The following is a 14,100-nucleotide window of genomic DNA, read 5'->3' on the forward strand; positions in this document are numbered from 1 at the left end:
CAGGTTCGTGTGTTTATCTTGGACCCAATATCATCATTTGGGCATCAAAAACCCAACCAACAATGGCGAGATCTTCAACTGAGGCAGAGTTTCGTGCACTATCCCATACTTCTGCTGAAATTAGATAGCTTCACAATATGCTCCATGAATTGGGAATCTCAAGTGCTTCTACACCGGTGATATACTGTGACAACATAAGCACTACTTACCTCTCTGTTAATCCAGTTCTTCATTCAAGAACGAAGCATTCCGCCATTGATTTCCATTTTGTTCGAGAACAAGTCAAAGAAGGACACCTAAAGGTCCACTATCTACCTGGTGACTCCCAAGTAGCCGACATTTTCATAAGGGTCTGTCTTCAACCAGGTTCACAGAGCTCCGATCCAAGCTCTCTCTTGTTAATGGCGTTCGGCTTGAGGGGGGGGTGTTAGTGTAACTATATATTATGGGGGACTGTGTTGTCAGTTCTTTAGATAAGAAGGACCTCTCTGTAATTATCTCTTATCTTCCTCCATATAATTATCTCTCTCTTCCATTTCTTTTCTCTCTCCTCCAGCATGTTTTCTCTACTGAACATGCTGAAGGTACACAAGGGTACACAAGGGTACTTTTTCTTTTTTTTGTTGAAGGTACACAAGGCTACTTAACCATTGAAATGTCCATATCCATCAACTCTACTGAACATTTTGGAGAGACCAAATTCTAGTACTAAAAATTTTCCCCCATTTTCCCGCCAAACCGTCGTCTTCTCCAACATTTAAACGCACCGTCACCAACCAATAAACGCACTGTCACCACCTTCCGACGGAAAAATGACCTTGAAACGCACCATTAGTTACCAAAGCAGTAGGACCGTGAAAACCAAAACAGGTACCATTCATTCTCTCTTTCTCTCTAGTGTTTTGTATTCCAACATTTAACTTTCATCTAGGTTTTCAGGATATTGCTTTGATGAATATTCCATTTTTCTAGGGTTTAAGTATGACATTCATTCATATACACATTTGGGATACTTTTTAGCTTCTAGGTCAATCCAATAACCCTAGCATTCTTGTGACGTTTTTCTTATTATTGATATTTTCTAAATGTGTAAATTGATTATGGGTTTGAAAACTACATAAGACTAGTAGCACTAGTAAATCAATGGTACTATACTTAAAGGAAAAAAATGTTTTTCTAAGTTTGCTGATTAAGTAATTCTTCTGAACTTTTAGATATACATATAACCATTGCGTATGACCGATAAATTCAGTTTTCTGATTCCGGATGCATTTCCATGCACCAAACACCATCATGGAATGTATTCTTGGTAATCGAATTCCAAGACTTTAGTCTCTAATCTACTTTGAACCGACTAGTAGTATTGCATTATGAGTTTAACAGTTATGTTGTCTCTTTCTATCTCTCCTCTCTGTAAGCAGATCACTCTATGCCAACAACGAACGCGAACAAGCTTGATGACGATCTCCTTCGTGAAATTCTAATACGTCTGCCTGCAAAAGCCGTAACTGGATTTAAACTTATAAGCAAAAGATGGCAATCCTTGATCTCTGATCCTTTCTTTGTAAACGAACATACTAGTCGTCAAACCAATCGAGATGCTTGTAGCTTTTTTTCTGACTGTTCATCTGATGGAGAAATCCTTCGGCGTACTTTTGCTCGCTCTTCACCCAATCTCCTTACTGAGAACACCTTTCCTTTGGCCATATGTGAAAGATTTGACTTTGACTTTGCTAAGCGAGGTGTTTCACCCAATCTCGTCAATGAGACCACCATTTCTCTAGGCCGCTTACCGCAAGTATTTGAGTATTTACATCCAAAAATTTCAGCTAGTTGTCATGGCATTCTTTTGGTTGACTTTGGAAGCTACAATTACATTTGCGTTTTTAACCCTTTAACCAAGAAAAACCAACTTATTCCTTCTCCTCTCAAACAAAGTACTTGTTGTTTCGGATTAGTATTTGGGCCAACTTCCTCCTCTCCGTATTACTATAACCACTACACTGTAGTTTGCATGGTCATAGCAAACACATGGGTTGTAACAAAGACAACGGTTAGATTCAAAATTTACAATCACGATAAAGGGCGTTGGAGAGACTCGAAGAAGACTACGAGGATAAGCCTTAATGACTGGGTACATATACGGTCCAATCCTGTATGTTTTCGAGGGGTTATACATTGGTTAACTGGCAACGGATATATTATTGCATTCGATGCGGATAAAGAAGAGAGCAGGATGATTGGAATACCAAAGAGCGTAGCGGAAATGGTGGAAATTAGATGTCAACCAATAGAGTCACGTACCTGGTTTGGAGTTGTAGAAGATGAAGTAAACATTGTTGTGGTTACCCCAGAACATGAAATAGTAATCTGGGTACTTGATGATTATGAAAACAACAAATGGGAAATTAAGAGAAAAGGTGTGATAAAAACTGAGAAGAATATTACAATTTATATTCAACCTATCTTCTTTGATGGTCAGAGATTGATTTTATACTCAGGGATTGGTAGACAGATTTTTGATTGGATGGAACACGATATCCAGACTGGTGTTTCTCGACGTTTGTGTTCTACAAATGATCTAAGTTGTTTTCCTGATATAAGCACTCTAACTGAGGTTTTGCCGATGCACCGAAGGTTTCGTTATGCAGAAAATTGGGGTGATTGGCAATCCGATTACAGTGAGTAGTAACTTTTTGTTATAAAACGACTTTTAAGTTTCTATTATACTGAGAAGTATTATGAATTGGCAGTAGTTTGGTTTTGTTTCACCTTTCTGTCTTTTGGGGCAAGTTGAACTAGTGCATTAGTTGACCTTTAGCATTCTCAGAGTATGTCTCTTCTCATTTTGTGAAATCTTGTTTGTCGACTGTGTCACCACTCAATGTATGAATTGATTTGATTTTGTTTTTGTTTCGTTTGAATGGTTTGTTGGGTTTGTTTTAGGTGTACTCGATTTAAAGGATTCAGGCGCATACCTGAAAAAAATAGAATATAGTAGTCCCTAAGAACCTCTCAAACATTAGCTGAACATATGCTAGTTTGGGATGACCTACCAATCATCCCAATGGTGTGATGAGAGTCCCTCTTAAGGTGGAAAGGGAACAATAGGCTCAGTCTATCTATTAAAGTAGTCTATACTCTATACAAGTCTGTCTGGAAAATTTCTTATCGGTAGAGTTTTATGGGCTTTTTTGCTAACTACAAAATATATAGTTTTTGCCCAAGTCAAGTAACTGTTTTTCTTCAAAGATTATATAGTGATGAATATAGTAATCTAAATATATTTGTATTTCTTTAACAAACATAGATATTTGTTTCTATGAATTGAGTTCGTCTCAGCCATCAGTAGGTTTCAAACATGAACTTTGTGAATATAATCAAGTAAGATTTTCGATATAAACAACAAAAAGATGAATATCTATACAACAAAAAGATTGCAAATACAATAATTGGCGAATGCTAATATTCTTTGATTATACTAATATATCAAACATTGTAAACGCAATCGACCTTTACGATATTTTATATTTCGAAATGTACATATAATCTATACATGGTCAATTCTACTAAACTATTTTTCTTCAACAACCGAACTATCATTTGTTACGGATTTATCTTGTTTTTAGGTGTCTTGACTAACTTGGCAGGTGAAAAAACTCTTTCAAATGTAACAATTGCAACTGGCGAAGTCGACCTTGAAGTGGTAAACATATAACAGAAGATATGCTTTATCTCTCTTATGATTTGCCTATTAGAGTCGGTTCCGGTGTTAGAGTAGAAATAGGTAGTACAAGTGGCTAATTAATTGGTAAAATGATAAATCAAATTTTCTAAGACTTGCTATTGTTGGTCGGTTCTGATGTTGGAGTAGAAAATAATATTAGAGTCGGTTAAAATTGGTGTGGGAAACGTCGATGTTAAACCCGAAGAACATTGTTGTTGTTGGGTGAATTGAAGTCTGTTGTTTGGGTAGTAAGATGGTTAATGGTTGAATTGCTGGATGGTTCATCAATGGTGACGCTTACAAATATATTATACATTGAGTATATGGATCCACATGACATCTTTGTATTTTCTTTTCCAACCTATGGTCTTCAGCATCATTGAGGACTTATTGAATCCAAAGGATACAAAGCCGAATAGATCTATGAAATTTATCAATGAAGTGATAGTCGAAAAAGTAGGGAAAAAGAGATTAATATTGAAATAGGGTGATCGCGTCCAACTCCAACCCCTTAAGGCCGTTCCTTAAATGATTGTACAAAGTTAGAATTGTCGAGGAATGGGGAATGACCTGACAATTATGTCCTTGAATACATTCATCCGGATAGTAAAACCATTCATTGTTATGACGTGAGAGATAAGCTATCACAAACTTGTTAGGATACTTGGATTCAAAAATTGATTTGTAAGAACTATTTTATTGTACTGACAATTAGGTTGAGTGGGCGCACTATTGTTATTTCAACAATAGCAGCCGCCGTACCCCGATACCAAATGCAATGCTTTGCCATTCCTAAAGGCATCAGCAAAAGCATTACGACTATTCAAAAATCGTTTTGGTGGGGTAAGTCTAAAGGCATATGTACGAAATCGTGGTCGTCCATCTGCCTTCCTAAAGCCTTGGGAGGTTTGGGTATTCATCGTACTGAGCTAGATAATACAGCTATGCTCAGTAAATTAGCCTGGAGACTTAAACCGGAACCTAATGCTATGTGGGTTCGGTTTCTGAAAGCCAAATATTTCCCTCGTGCCGAGTCCCCAGGCCCATTAAAATCCCATCACTCTTGGCTTTGGAAGACTATAAAAGTAAATATTTATATCAGATTGAAGAGCTAACGACTTGGGAGGTCCATAATGGTAATCAAATTAATATTTGGTCAGATAACTGGATCCCAGAAAATACGCTTACGCAAAATAATACTAGTAACACCCAAATCACGAAAGTGGCACAGTTAATTAATAATAACAGATGGGATGACGTGACCCTTAATAATATCTTTGATCACCAGACACAAAATCTTATAAAAGCTATCCCTATCTGTATGAATTCCCCATAAATTTTGATCCCAATTGGAATTTCATCTGGAACCTCCCTAATGTACCTAGAATTCAAATCTTTATATGGAAGATCTATACTAAAGCCCTCCTAGTTAGGGAGAGAATCGGGAAATTTATCAATAATAACCTTATTTGCCCTAATTGTAATGCGATAGAATCTATAGAACACGCACTCTTACACTGTCCTCTAGCTAAGAATATCTGGTTCTATTTTAACATTCTATCAGAGAATATAGTGAACTTAACAGAATGGATTTTTTCATGGGAACACACCCCTCAATTTAGCGATGCGGCTTATCAGAACCTGCTATCCACTATCTTGTGGATAATATGGAAAACTAGATGTGATCATTGTTTTCAATATGAAATAACTGATCTCTCCCATATCATCAAAATGATCTCTAACTTTCCTAAGAATATGCTATCCAATAATAAAAACAACAAACCCGTACAAACTAAATGGAATCCCCCAGAAAATTCTTGGTTGAAAATCAATGTAGATGCATCTTTTATTAACGTGAATGAAATGACAGGTACAAGTTTAATTATTCATGATGCTGAGGCAAATTTCATAGAAGCTCATACGTCTATATCCAGGAGCAGAAATAGTGAAGAAGGGGAGGCAGTTGCTATCCTTAACGGCCTTCTCTGGGCGGCTGAACATAATTATAAAGACATCATCATAGAAAGTGATAACATAAATATCATCAGTCATATCCAGAATCCCAAGCATGAGGTTCATTGGCAATCGCGAGTACACATCAAGAAAATCCATGAAACCAAAAACCAGATTAATAGAGTGAAATTTAATTATATTAACAGGAAATTTAATATGCCAGCAGACAAGCTTGCGAAGCGAGCGAGGAAGAAGAACAAATCTGAATCTTGGAGTAAAATCCCTTTCTTTTTAATTGCTTTGTACTGTAATAACACTTTGATTTATTAATGTGAACCGAACTACTTAACAAAAAAAAAAAATTAGGTTGAGTGGGGGTTATGTGAGAAATTAAAGTTCCACTGTCACTTTTTCACTCTAAAAAAGCACGATCTTCTCTCTCCCTCTGAATTTTGCAGATCTATACACTGAATCTTCTTCACAAGTTGACAAGTGTTTCAAGAAAAATGGTTGGTGGGATCCGTGGTGGTCGATCCATCGCCGGCGGTGGTGGCCGAAACTTCCCAAATACCTTATCATATAATTTAAGTTATAAATAATATAATAATTTATCGGACTTTAAACCTCTTTGTTGTTGGGCTTTAAGCCTCTTTCATTCTTGGGTTAAATTAGGCGGCTATCGTGCTTATTACATTTTCATGATGCATCAATATCTTGTAACGACTAACGTATATCGTAGTTGAATTCTCAAAAAAAGTTATCTATCAACAAATGGGTGGTTTTTGAAGTTTGGGTTGATTGAAAAACAGAAGAAGGAAGACTCTAACTAGTTTAAGTTCTGAGACTTGAGAGTCTTTTAGAGGAGAGAGAGGGACTGGTATGGCGTCAGGGCGATTTCCCCTCTTTTCTTTTTTCACTCAAACCCTAGTAACCTAATAGATCTCAATCTTCATCTTCCCAATCTATCTTGAGCAAACATCATCCTCATCCATACAAACAAAAACTTAGAAGGTTCATAGTTTTTCATTTATTTCTTGGTTAACAAGTTTATGATCTGAAGGTCTCTGAAAGTGGAGATAGAAAGTTTGAAACTTTCATTTCTTTCTTCCTTTTTAAATAATCGAGAAAGTGTTTTCAAGAACCTCCATCCAGACCATAATCTCGGCCAAATCTAGACTCCTACCCTCAGATAAAAAACTATTGTTTATAAGAAATTCGATCATCACAAGGATCTATTTGAAGCACTCCAAATGATAAGAGAAAAGGTTTCCACAGTAGGAACAAATCAGCATAGACCAACCTCAATAACTAGAGAAGATGCTGGGCCTGTAAAGATCTAAAGTCGCAGTGAAGAATCCATAGATCACTTTGCGTTCCTCATCTGATCTACTAAATATAACCAAAGGGGAGTCTAGCTAATCTTAATTCTTTTAATTTTGTTGTCTTAATAATCTCTATCTGATTACCGGCTAGTTCATGCGATCCCTAGAACTACTTTTCTCAGATCTGGTTAGTTGAACTTCATTAGCCATCATAGACCAAAAACCACATCTCGCTACTAACTTTTGAGGTCTTTCTCTTCAATCTTTTAGCACCTCTATCTCATCTCATTAATAATTATTAATCAGTGTTGCATGTCTCGTTTATTTCATCTCTTGGTTATTAGCTTTGTATCTTTAGTGGTAGAGCTTAGTGCTTATCAAATGGTGATTTTTTTCATCCCTTGTCGATTAACTGATTTCCAAACTCTAGGTTGAAACATCTCGTCAATCTCAACTGAACACAACTTCAACCTTGGATCTTCTTCTATCAGCTTTCATTACTACTCCAAGAAAGCTTTTCCGTGGTATATAGTGCTTCAATGGTATCGACCTAATTACGATCAGTTTGATCGGATATCCATTCTAGTTTCACACATCTTGCATCGAAAGCAGTTTAGGAACACTAAACGTCCAATCACTGGACACCTATGCCTTTCAATCAGACTAGTAATAAATAGCATTCATCTCAACTTACCCTTCGACCCTGGTCGACAATCTACTCTGAATATTAAACTCCATCGATGTCACGCAGTTAAAGTTGCTTATCTTCCATCTCACTTTTGGTTGATTACTTTTGTCGTTGATTTGCATGTAGATTTAACTCGTAATCCAAATTCCGTAACATGTTCACTTCCACCCCTTTTCGCAATTTTATTGCGATCATTTGTCGGATTAGTTAGGTATTTATACTCGGGCTATGACGGCAATCCCATTTTCCAGGTGTCTGACCTGTTTCTACATTGTAGAATTCGATCGGATATGGTCTCTTTATATGGAGAATACTGGCGGGATAACCCGGAATCCTCGTTTGATTCCATCTCGCAGACACCCTCGTTTCTTTTTGAAATTTTGGGTGTATGTTTAATCCATCTTAAGTGTTACAGGAAGTTAGATAAAAGTTTCATCTTCAAATCAAACAGACAGACTCTCATGATCAAATATTATATCATAATCACGAAGAGCTACTAGATGCGCAAGCTACAGAATGAAGACTGATCTTCAAATCGAAGTTACATGAAGCACTTCTTCAGTTCTGTTATTTTGTTTTACTGCTTTACTTACTGTAGTTTTAATTTTCTGTTTGGTGTATTGTGATACTCTTAATGTTAATATAATTCCTTTCAACAAAAAAAAAAAACTAGTTTAAGTTCTAACCCAAAAGAGAAAACGTACCTTGTGTCTTGTGATCTCCCCCACCAGTTGCAAACTTAGGTCCACCTGGTTGAATGTTAATAGAGAGAATTTGAACTCCTTCGTAGGGGCGGGATTTTGGTCCGAAAACCCGGAATCCGCCCACGACCGCCCGAGTCCGAAGCGTCCGTGACCGTCCGTTGCCCGAATCGGTCCGTACCCGCCCGACCGAAAAAACTTAAGCGGACGGACGCGGGCATAGGTCCTTACTCGGTGGTCCGACCGAATCCGCCCGCTTATATTGTCTGCCCGACTGAATCCGTCCATACGTTCGTTTATCCTACCCGTTATACTCGCCCGCCTATATGATTGATTTTAAGCCTTTAGATTTGTAGGGTTAGCTACAACCGTTAGATTTCAAGAGTAAAAATATATAACCCTAGAAATCACTTTTCTTAATCTTATCTTCACCTTTCTACTTCTCTAGTCTCACTCTCCTCCAAAATCTCAATATGTCATCGGTAACCCTTGAACCCACAATACACCGAAGAACCCACAATGCCCCGATCGTAATCCATGTAAAGAAGAATAGAACTGATCGTAATCCATGAGAAATCTCAATGATTATCTTTTTATTTTGTATTCATGTACTTTTTGGAATTGTAAAGTGGGAGTTTTGAACGTTGTATTTAGTTACTAAACAGTTTTAATTTCGGATAATTTTTTTAGGGTTAATTCCGTTTTGGCCCCCGATTTGTGACCAACTGGCCGTTTTGGCCCCGAATTGTGTCCGGCAGTTCGTTTTGGCCCCAAAAAATTCCTAAATGGCCCCAAATTTTTTCAACCTCCCAATTCTACCCCCATGGCATTTCTGTAATTATTTTTTTTTCTTTTTCTTTGTCCACCTCATCTAACAATCACCACATCACTCTGTCCACCTCACCCTTCTTCTCCGGCGAAAAGTTGCCGGCCGGAAATAAAAATTCCGGCCGGCCACCTTTACAAAAAAAAAAATCTTCATCTTCTTCTTCTTCTTCTTCTTCCTCTTTCTTTCTCTCTAACCCCTCTCTCTCTCTCTATAATTCCGGCGAAGGGGCTCCGCCGGAGTTATATTGAGAGAGAGAGAGGGGTTAGAGAGAAAGAAAGAGGAAGAAGAAGAAGAGAGATAAAGAAGAAGAAGAGAGATAAAGAAGGAGATGAAGAAGAGAGAGAAAGAAGGAGATGAAGAAGAGAGAGAAATGAAGAAGATGAAGAAATTTTTTTTTTTTGGTAAAGGTGGCCGGCCGGAATTTTTTATTCCGGCCGGCAACCTTTCGCCGGAGAAGAAGGGTGATGTGGACAAAGTGATGTGGTGATTGTTAGATGAGGTGGACAAAGAAAAAAGATAATTACAGAAATGCCATGGGGGTAAAATTGGGAGGTTGAAAAAATTTGGGGCCATTTAGGAATTTTTTGGGGCCAAAACGAACTGCCGGACACAATTCGGGGCCAAAACGGCCAGTTGGTCACAAATCGGGGGCCAAAACGGAATTAACCCTTTTTTTTATTTGTTCATTAGTAACCGGTGCCCGACCGACCGATACCCGGTTTGCCCGACTATCAAAACGGTCACGGACGGGCACTTTGTTAGAGAAAAATCCGAGATGCCCGCCCGTTTTGTCCGGATGTTCAAATGGACACTTAAGACTTATGCCCGTTCTGCCCGGACCGGTTGACTTAGTGTCCGTTTTCCGCCCGTCCGAACCGATTCCCACCCCTACTCCTTCGTGTCTAACAAAACTGGGTTTCTCTGCAATCGTATCTACTAATAAGTATAAACCCACTTATCTTCCTATACTTCCAAATGGGGAATCTAGATCCATCTAAAAAAAAATTCCTAAATGGGTTATTTAGGAAATAATCATCATGTAGAGGGAAAGCGCCAGGTGGCTACAAATTTTCAGGCATCTATAGAAAATCTAGATGTTGGGACCGGTGCTTATAGAGCCGCCCGCTTACATCCGTTTGCCCCGACACTCTAGAAGCACCCAAGATAGTTATCACAAACATCAGATCACTCAAAGCATTTTGAGATTTGTTTAACCCAAATCAGGTAAATTTTTTGAACTTTCTGATTCCATCCTATGCTCATATACTTTCTTATTCGGAGTTAAATTCGGACTGATCTAACTGAAATTTAGTAATTTACACACTAATTAGGTTGAACTAGACCGAATTATCCTTCATGCTCTATAAATTTTTTTTCTTCGTATAACAAAAAGGGGCCTATAAAACTTCCCTTTAATGTTTTTGATTGGCACCGACATAGAAGATATCTAGAACTGGGAATAGATCCACGATAACAAATGCCATGCTTTTGCTGGGCCACCAGTTCAGTTGTGTTCGTCAATACAAAACAATTATTAAAGTTCTCTTTTTCTTTTATGAGAATTAAATTTTCACTGTTATTTTCTCACTCTAAAAAAGCTCGATCTTCTCTCTCCCTCTAATTTTCGCAGATCTATAATACACTGAGAAATTCTTCACAAGCTGATAAGTGTTTGAAGAAAAAAATGGCTGGTGGGATCCGCGGTGGTCGATCCATCACCGCCGGCGGTGGCGGAAACTTCCGAAATACCTTATCGTATAAAATCTTTGTCTCCGCCATGTTCACTCTTCTCTTCCTCGCAACTCTCTCTGTTCTCTTCACAACCAATAACGACTCCGTAAGTAACTCCCTCTCTCTCTCTCTCTCTCTCTCTCTCTCTCTCTCTCTTTCTTCTTCTTCTTCTTCTTCATCTTCTTCTTTCTCTTACATTTTCTTTATGTTTACAGGTACTTACAAGTTCAGGTACAGGACCTCAAGTAAACACATACGTACACAGAACATTTCTAGCATTGAATTCGGATCCATTAAAGACAAGATTGGACATGATCTATAAACAAGCTAATGATCATATTGCACTTGTTAATGCTTACGCTGCTTATGCCAGAAAACTTAAACTTGAAAACTCTAAACAACTTCGAGTATTTGAAGATCTGATAGGTAATTTCTCTGATCTAACTACTCGTCCTTCTTATAGATCTTCTTTATTTGAAACACAAGGTCCGATTGAAGAAGATATACTTCGTCAATTTGAGAAAGAGGTTAAAGATAGGGTTAAGATTACTCGTCAATTGATTTCTGAAACGAAAGAATCTTTTGATAATCAACTCAAGATTCAGAAATTGAAAGACACTATTTTTGCTGTTAATGAACAATTAACCAAGGCTAAAAAGCATGGAGCATTTTCTAGTCTAATTGCTGCGAAATCGACACCTAAAAGTTTGCATTGTTTGGCAATGAGACTTGTCGAAGAACGAATTGCTCATCCTGAGAAGTATAAGGATGAACCTTATAAGCCTGAATTTGAAGATCCTGATCTTTATCATTATGCAATCTTCTCTGATAATGTTATTGCTGCATCAGTTGTGGTGAATTCGGCGATTAAGAATGCCGATGAGCCATTTAAGCATGTTTTCCATGTAGTTACGGATAGGATGAATTTAGCTGCAATGAAAGTTTGGTTCAAGATGAGACCTGTTGAAGGAGGTGCTCATGTTGAGGTTAAAGCTGTAGAGGATTATAAGTTTTTAAATTCATCTTATGTTCCTGTTCTTCGGCAACTCGAATCTGCAAATTTGCAGAAATTTTATTTTGAAAATAGAGCTGAGAATGCAACTAAGGATGCAAACAATATGAAGTTTAGAAACCCTAAATACTTATCAATGTTGAATCATCTTAGATTTTATCTACCTCAGATGTACCCGAAATTGCATCAGATATTGTTCTTGGATGATGATGTGGTTGTTCAAAAGGATTTAACTGGTTTATGGAAGATTGATATGGATGGGAAGGTTAATGGGGCTGTCGAGACTTGTTTTGGATCATTTCATCGTTATTCTCAGTATATGAATTTCTCTCATCCTCTTATTAGGGAGAAGTTTAATCCAAAGGCTTGTGCTTGGGCTTATGGGATGAATTTCTTCGATCTTGATGCGTGGAGACGTGAGAAATGCACTGAACAATATCATTATTGGCAAAATTTGGTAACTACTCCCCTTCTAATTTTAACTCCATTTTTGTTTTGTTTATCTGTTTTACCATGAATTGAGTAACTAGAGTAGGAAATATTGTTTTCCATGTTCTGTTTTCTATACCTTGAAGCGGATCGTATGAGTAGGAATAGCTCGGTTGCTAAAGAACGGAAAACATGCATGCTTGATTCAATATACAGACAACGACCATCCCTACTTTATGCTACTAGGTACGGATGAAACGGGAAACTAGTCAATAGAGCAAGTGAAATTAGGAAAATGGTATTCATTTTCTCAGAAGCAACTAGTCCAAATTAGCTCAACGAATGATCACTTTAAGTATCTCTATTTTGGGTTTGAAATCCAAAAACTCGTTTAAACGGGTTTCAGCGAATTGCATTTCAAACCTGAAGTGGAGCCTGCCCACTAAATGCACTTATTAGTAGTACAAAACCAAGAATATTGGTTGACGAGTAACTTATTAATGGCCTAAAAACATATGTCCACTAAATTGATCAAGCAGTAGAAGCTTTAAGCATTTAAACAGATATGATTAGTAGGAGTAATGTTTGAACTAGTATGATTCACATGAATGAATAATGATACCGAGACTCCACCGCTGAGTGCAAATAAGAAGCTATATCTCTAATAATATGCCCAAATTAAATTACGAAACAAACTAGTTTCTGTCACAGAGTTGGCCCTTAGACAACATCAACTACCTTCTACACTTATGTTGTTTTATATACCTTGAATTGAACCATTAAAGTAGTAAGTTCTGATTTTCGTTCATTTCTTTTATTAGAACGAGGACCGGACTTTGTGGAAATTAGGAACCCTCCCGCCAGGATTGATTACATTTTACTCCACAACTAAGCCACTCGATAAATCATGGCATGTTCTTGGACTTGGGTATAATCCAAGTATAAGTATGGAAGAGATACAAAATGCCGCAGTTATACATTACAATGGTAACATGAAGCCTTGGCTTGACATTGCTATGAACCAGTTCAGACCTCTCTGGACCAAGTATGTCGACTACGAGATGGAATTTGTGCAGATTTGCAATTTTGGCCTCTAGATTTAATATGTTTTTCTTCTTTGGACAACAACGAGGTAATGCCGTTATGAATTTGCCAGGTAAGCCTCTTGATTACTCTCTCTCTCTTTTCTGATAAATCATTTATTACGGTTTCTAAAACAAAGTTCAGTTAGTCCCAATCTTTATTCATTCTCGTGCAAAAATTATGAGATCTTTTGTTTTGTAATATTTTGGTAATAGTTGAGTATTAAGTAATTATTTTTTTGTATCCGTAGTGTATAAACATGAAGCAATTCATTTTAACCATCCCAAAGAAAAGAATCATGTATTGCTATTTCTTGCCAATTTATTTACTGACTTGTTGAATGTGATGAGATTCCTGGTTGGCTGGTTAAGGGATAATGCTTCTATTCAACAAGCTTGCCCTAGTTTTATCTATTATTGTTTAAGTTCAACGTGAAGCTATTTTACTTCTATTTATGTTTGAATTATCATCTCTATACATCAAAATTACGCTACCTGGGAAACATTATTTATGACATTCAAAATGATCTGAGCCCCCATTGTGTGACTATCATCTATTTTTTTTTGGTTTTTTATGTTTGCTTTTTTCGAGATGTTTTATTTATCTCTTCAGGCTGTTTATCTCT

General features: G+C 37.3%; 2 protein-coding genes across 4 annotated transcripts; both read left to right on the top strand.

The window, feature by feature from the left end:
• Positions 1-594: 594 nt before the first annotated feature.
• Positions 595-2,910, top strand: LOC147566660 (F-box protein At1g20360-like). 2 transcript variants are annotated; one of them, XM_086653161.1, is made up of 3 exons: positions 675-870; positions 1,215-1,309; positions 1,422-2,910. In XM_086653161.1, the coding sequence occupies exons 2-3, from the start codon at positions 1,267-1,269 to the stop codon at positions 2,687-2,689; spliced, it is 1,311 nt and encodes a 436-aa protein (XP_086509287.1). In that variant the 5' UTR covers positions 675-870; positions 1,215-1,266; the 3' UTR covers positions 2,690-2,910. The 2 variants fall into 2 exon arrangements, with proteins under 2 accessions (XP_086509286.1, XP_086509287.1); XM_086653160.1 differs by lacking the exon at positions 1,215-1,309 and having other exon boundaries at positions 595-870.
• Positions 2,911-10,631: 7,721 nt separating this feature from the next.
• Positions 10,632-13,795, top strand: LOC147566661 (putative galacturonosyltransferase 9). Of its 2 annotated transcripts, none has more exons than XM_086653162.1 (3): positions 10,632-11,057; positions 11,167-12,420; positions 13,214-13,795. In XM_086653162.1, the coding sequence occupies exons 1-3, from the start codon at positions 10,905-10,907 to the stop codon at positions 13,487-13,489; spliced, it is 1,683 nt and encodes a 560-aa protein (XP_086509288.1). In that variant the 5' UTR covers positions 10,632-10,904; the 3' UTR covers positions 13,490-13,795. The 2 variants fall into 2 exon arrangements, with proteins under 2 accessions (XP_086509288.1, XP_086509289.1); XM_086653163.1 differs by having other exon boundaries at positions 10,666-11,057; positions 11,167-12,494; positions 12,639-13,795.
• Positions 13,796-14,100: the final 305 nt, after the last annotated feature.

The sequence above is a fragment of the Eschscholzia californica genome, unplaced genomic scaffold (assembly GCF_041429995.1).
Source record: "Eschscholzia californica isolate CP2 unplaced genomic scaffold, dmEscCali1.0.p SCAF_1, whole genome shotgun sequence".
In the NCBI taxonomy this organism is placed as follows: domain Eukaryota; kingdom Viridiplantae; phylum Streptophyta; class Magnoliopsida; order Ranunculales; family Papaveraceae; genus Eschscholzia; species Eschscholzia californica.